General features: G+C 47.1%; 1 protein-coding gene across 1 annotated transcript in view; it reads left to right on the plus strand.

The window, feature by feature from the left end:
• The window catches only part of LOC123023400 (sarcoplasmic/endoplasmic reticulum calcium ATPase 3), a 116,011-nt gene extending 110,413 nt beyond the window's left edge, over positions 1 to 5,598 (plus strand). Inside the window, exon 21 of the mRNA XM_044430116.1 lies at positions 13 to 5,598. Within this exon, the coding sequence (XP_044286051.1) occupies positions 13 to 32 (20 nt within the window). The 3' untranslated portion in view covers positions 33 to 5,598. The remainder of the gene's footprint in view (positions 1 to 12) is intronic.
• The last annotated feature ends 526 nt before the right edge of the window (positions 5,599 to 6,124 follow it).

The following is a 6,124-nucleotide window of genomic DNA, read 5'->3' on the forward strand; positions in this document are numbered from 1 at the left end:
CCCCATCCCCAGGCAAGGAGACCAGGAAATGAATGACGTGAAGAAGCCAAGTCGCTCTACGAAAGAACTCCAACACCAATCTGGGACTGAAAAACTTGCATGCCGAACATCACCGGAAGCCAGCAAGGAACTTCGCATGTCTTCGAAGTCTCGGACTTAATGCGGGTGAATCGTCAGAAGAAATGAAAAACTGATTTTGTTTTTCTTTTTACTTTTGTTATGTAGCTTCCCCCCTCCCCCCCTGTACAGAATGATGCAAATACTGGGTAGCTAAATTATGGGATGGGTGGGGGGATTTTGGGGGATAGAATTTGCTCTGTCATGGAGGCAGGGAAAACTCAGGTCCTTCGAGAATTGCTTCTGAAGATTGGATTGCTCCTTCCCCCAGCCGTTTCTTTTCTCTGTCTGCTTTCGGTGCCCCAATAACTGCATTTTTCTCTCTTGAGGCGGAAAGGCACAGTTTGTGATCCGTTCAGGGTGAGATTTCTGGCCAGGCACAGCTCTGGGTGAGGCGGGAGGCGGAAGAGTGATGCAGTGTCCCAGGCTGGGCCAGGGCAGCAAGACTTCTGTCGCAGGAAAACTAGCAGCTGGGACTGACTTGGTCGCCTTTTATAGCTATCAGGCGGTTGCACATGATTTCCTTGGGCCTGTTGCTGCTCAGTGGGCATTTTGGCTGCTCGGATTGGTTCCTTTATGTCCCACCTCGGGCTAAAACTCCCCCTGACTTCCTTCAGGCCCAGGTGCTTCGGGTTCCAGAGGGAGGACGTGTCCCCAAGCTCTCGTGCCAGCCCCGCCTTGTCCTTGCAACGACTGTGTTCCCTCGTCCCCGTCCCCACTTCGCTTTCCAAGCTCTGCCGCAAGACAAGGGCCACCCGCAACTCCAGATGGTTTGAAAAGTGCCAGATCGGTAAAGACCGTGACGTCAGGCGCATGGGGCCTGTGGAAGAGTAGCATGGCCGCCTAGACTGTATGCTTGGGACTTGTCTCTCCCTGAGAACCGGCAGTGGCCGGGTGTCTTGGAAGGCAGGGGGGCTGTGCACCCACTCCAGATTTCAGCCAGAATTTGAAAGGAGTTATTCATAGTGCTGAACCTCTTTTAGGGTCAGGGTTCAGCACCATCACTGTGTCCTGAAACATCCAGACTGACATTTGCAATGGATACACCGCCCCACTGACATTGGGTCACCAACCTCCACTGCATGAGAAGTAGGGACATGTAGGAATATGCATCTTGAATATGCATCTTGCCCTCTGGTTGTATTGGACTACAATGCCCGTAATTCCCTAGCCAGCATATGGGAGACTTGGGACTAGGACTGGTGGGCGTTGTAGGCCCAGTCACTTGGTGCAACAACTAGGAAATGGGTGAAAATACAAGTGGATTGCATACTAAATTCATCCTTCTGGGGCCTTGAAACAAACAGGCATGAATTTCCTTCCGAAAGTCCACACAATTCTGAAGTGGCTTATGCAGTTGCAAAAATAAGACAGAAAAACTGCAAAATTTGTAAAATCTGCACCAAACTTGCTCTATTCAGTGGGCCACAGTGTACTTTACAAAAATGCATACAAAGAAATTGATTTTTATATAAGAAATTCACATGAAAATGCATACCATGTTCCTGGCAGACAAAAAATGAAATTGCAGTCCAGCGTGGGATGGGGATGGGGAAAAGATTAGCTCTGGAAAGTGAAAATGTATGAGAAATTAAACTTGGCAGATTTGTCCTAGATTAGAATTGAGCCACAGGCCTCCATAGATGCATTTGGGTGCTGTAAGAATGGGACAGCCATCTTTGATATTTGTAGACGAAAAAGGGCAACATACTTAAGCTTTGACAATCGCCTTTCTAATTTCTAATGATTTTTTTAAATGGAAAGAGGAAATCTGCTGAGCAAACCAGACAGTGGATACTAGTAGGTACGCAATATGATCTGCAGACATTCATGCACCTGGTGGGGAACAGTGGCAGAAATGAGGTGCAAATACCCAGGTGTACGGCCCTAATTTGAAGCCTTTCCATCTGTTATCAGAGCATAATGTTTAGGGACAAATTTCTGAAATGCTGTGAAACCCAATCTGAAGGTTATCTGGCTGTAACAGGGTATTGCTGGAGGCAGGATGGACTTAAATCAGCCCACTGTCTTTGAATTCTAGACCTGTTTCTGTGAAAGAAACTTTCACCAGGCCCTGCTGGAGCTGGGCTAGGAAAATTCCGGTGCTTTTTAACAAATAGTTAATGAGTTCTAGATCTTGGTAAGACTGGTGCAAATTCACTGAAGCGTCTCAGAGGCTGTTCTTGCCCTGGGGGAAAAGCTAGCTAAGAAGGTTCGTGTGGAGTTCATCCAGATTTTTAATGCAAGGGTAACTAATTTTGAACTAATATACCAGTGAAGTGGGAACTTAGTCCCAGGGCTGAAAACATCCTTTCTGAAGCCCTAGTTGTGCCCTAGCCATTTGCTGGTTTCCTCCTTTTGGCATCGTGGCCCCCATCCCGTAAGGCTGCCATGCCTCTGCGAGGACAGGAAGACCCCCCCCCCCCCACCGATGGCTCCCGGGCAAGAGTCTTCTCTGGCACCCAGACCTTGCCTTCAGCCCTGAACAGGACTAGACCCATGACTTGAAAGTACTGTTAAAATTGCATTATTCTAGACAAACGGCTTACAAGGCAAACACTTGCAAGTTCCCACATGATGTTCCTCATGAGATTCCAGATTTAGTTCTACTTAGAGCAGACAGAAAGAAATCTGTGGGACTTCGGCAAATGGCTGATTTCAGCCCCATCCGAGACTGCATTAGGTATGGCTAAATGTGGATCAGAATGAGCCATAATGAGATGCCGGGGATTGCAGAGGGGGTGTACCAGGAATTGTCTACACATCCCACATCCCGCCCCAACTGTCCCGTCCCCACCCCAAATTCCAGGCTTGGGACAGGGAGACTGGGTTCAGTTGTGTAATTCTTGCCGTTCTCTTTGTGGGAGATGCAATGTCAGCCCAATTCAGCTGGGCCCCATCCAGCTGAAGTGGGAGCTTTGGGCCCGCTTGCACTGGTAAATGAATGTGGCCCCGTAGAACGGGCTTCTCGGAGAACGGCCCCTGTCCGTCATCTCAGGGGGGGTCCCCTTGCATTCCAGCTTTCCTGCAGCAGCACAAGCTCGGGGTATTTGGGGTCGTGCCAGGAACACTTCTTGTACAGCAAAATTGCCACAATTTGGCTCATGCTTTTGCTGCAATGTGGGGTGCAGGGGGAGGCCAGGGCTGAGAGTATGGGATAGGGAAGAGGGGTAGAGAGTTTCTGCTCTCCTGATCCAGGGACTTTTTACTCTTTTTTTCTCCAAGAGCTTTCAGGATCGTTCACACCAGTATCATTCCATGCAGACTTCAGAGCATGGACTTGCGGAATTGGGATGTTTTTACTAAGCAGAAGTTGTTCTTTAATTCAGGAAGGGGAAAGCTACATAGTTAGCCAACATAGCTAGTAGATATCCCGGTTCAGAAACGTAAGGATGTGTTGTGTGTGGCTTGATATTGGATTGCTGTTGAATTGTGGATTAGCATGTTGTCTGAACTCAGCTGCATGAATAAGCCATGGCTTGTAATTGTTGGGTTGTGAAGTCTGTACAGTTCATCATGGTTTGTTCTTTCTGCTGTCTGAACCCAGCCAGAATAGACCATGGTGAATGACCTACAATCATGGTTTCTCCTCATTAGTTGTTTATGGTTACCTGGCCATGGCCTTGGCACTGCAAATTAGGTTTAGACACAGTTCAACAACAACCCACACTCAACCCTTGGGTGTCGGTTACTGTATTATCTGAGCTCATTTGCATGCTAAAAATCTGAATCTATGACTGTTCTTGCTGGTCATGTGCGGACAGGTTAAAGACACAAGAGCACTTCTGGAACACAAGGTGGCAAACTGAAACATGTGTTGTATTCGTTTTCCTTTCCCTCCACCTGGTATTGAACTTAAACCAGTTTTTTCGGAATCTTTTCTGTCCTGTCTCCCACCCAGACAAGCCATGGAGGAGTCTCTTTTCGGAGTGTGGAACTTGAGAGCCTGAAGCAATGAAGATTTCTTTTTTAATTTTTGTGCATTCTTGTGGCTTTTTATCCTAATTCTTTCTACTGCCCACAAGGGGCTCTCCTTACATTCCTCCAAGTGGAGCTGCTGATAGTAAAATGAGCATTTCTTCTAAATTGGGGTGGGGGGGGGATCTCTACCATGCCAAAATTGCCAGTTCCCATTGACAATCAAAACTGGAAATGTTTTTTCCACCATTCTAATCATACTGGTTCTTAGCACATATTTTAATATGCATGTTAAAATGCCTACAGTTCTCAGGGGAAATCCATGACTGTTAAACAAGGATCCAGTCCAATTTGAATATGTGGTATTTATTTTCAGGCCACAGGCCTACATGACGGGGGCACCAGGTTGAGCACAGTGCCAATACACTACTATACATGGGTGGACATCCCATTGAAGTGAATGGGGCTTAACCCTGAGCAGTCCTAGCTCTGGCCACACTGTTTGAATACGATCCCTCTACCAGGTATGGGTATCCTGTGGTCCTGCAGATGTTGGACTACAACTCCCGTCAGTCCCAGCCTGCTTAGTCAGGGATGTTAGAAGCTGTGTCCCAACAACCTGTGCAGGGCACCATTTCCCTTCCTCTGCTAAACACACTTCTCTTGTTTCAGTTTGTTTTTGTTAAGGAGTTACCTAAATGCACACATTCCTTCCTATCCAGGGTCGAGAGAACAAGAGAAAATTGCGAAAGTGGGAAGAAATGAAAGGGTCTGATGCCTCTGTAGAGGCCTGGGGAGTTTAGTTCTTGAACGTATGGATTGTGCTGGATTGAGGTTGCCACATCGTTTTTGCTAGCAGGTTCCTCATCGATACATCAGGCATGCATAATAATACTGCATAGTGGTTAGAGCACTGGACTTGATGGAACCACGTTTTAGTCCCCCCCTCAACTGTGAAGCTTACCAGGTGATTTTGGGCCAATCCCTGGCTCTCAGTAGTTGTGAGGATAAAATGGTGGAGGGGAGCATCTATTCCACCTTGGATTCCTTCCATATAAATGTGATCACCACTAAACATGGCCAGTCTCCGCTGGACAAAGCTGTACCTGTTGAATTTGGCCATGCAGATGAGTCATTCTGATGCAAATTTGCTCACGTTCACCAGTGTCTTCATATTTAGGGCAGAAAGAACATTGGGGTTGCAAAAAGGTGAAAGCAAAAACCTTTCGCTTAACTCTGCCTGGGAGTGAGTTTCACTGAATGCAGCTGGACTCGTACAAGTTGCTAATTCGTCTTCTTCCAAGGCAGTGCATCAGCCACAGCTTCCATTTATATCAAACAGTCACCCTGCAATTTCAGTGGGCCAAAATCTGAAAGGTGCATCTAACCTCAGTCTAGGATTGCTACCCTGTGGGGAGAAATTGCTCACACGTCAGCCTCCGGGAGTCTTTGCAGGCATGATGTGAGATGACAATCTCATAGGAAGCAAATGCCAAAACAATTTCCGATCACCCTTCTGTTCCTTATCACCAGCATTGTATAAAATAAAACATTCAATGGTCAGGAGAGTTGCCAAGCTGGGGAATGTATAGACCAGACGATACTACTGAAGCTGATTCTGCTATACAGAAAAACGAATCTGTGCATGAAATGTTGTTACTGTATTTAATATATAGCTGTATTCACAGAATTTTAATATGGCGCTTTTGAGGAGGCGGGGAGGGTGGGGAGGGGAGGCACCTTTATAGATAAAGTCTGGTTGCGGGGGAGTTGTGTAAAGAAACAGAAAGAAAACATTCTTCACCTTTTGGATGTGTCCTGTTTCTTTTGTCTGTTGGATCTTTATTCGCTTTCTTAGGGTATAGTGCTGTCTGCCCCACCAATGATGCACAAATGCCTTCAGACCTGGAGGGTTGTGGGCTCAAACTACAATTACGGTGAGCATTTGGGGCTGGAAGGAAGACAACACCAACATGGCTCTTCTCCCACCAAGGCACCAGGATGCCCCAGTCCTGCCTTTCAGCCACCTTCCCTCCTCGCCCCACGAGCAGCCCCTTTCTCCCTTCCAGAGAGCATTTGAGGTTGGACT

Source organism: Varanus komodoensis, unplaced genomic scaffold, assembly GCF_004798865.1.
Source record: "Varanus komodoensis strain SLA01 unplaced genomic scaffold, ASM479886v1 scaffold20_1, whole genome shotgun sequence".
NCBI lineage: Eukaryota > Metazoa > Chordata > Lepidosauria > Squamata > Varanidae > Varanus > Varanus komodoensis.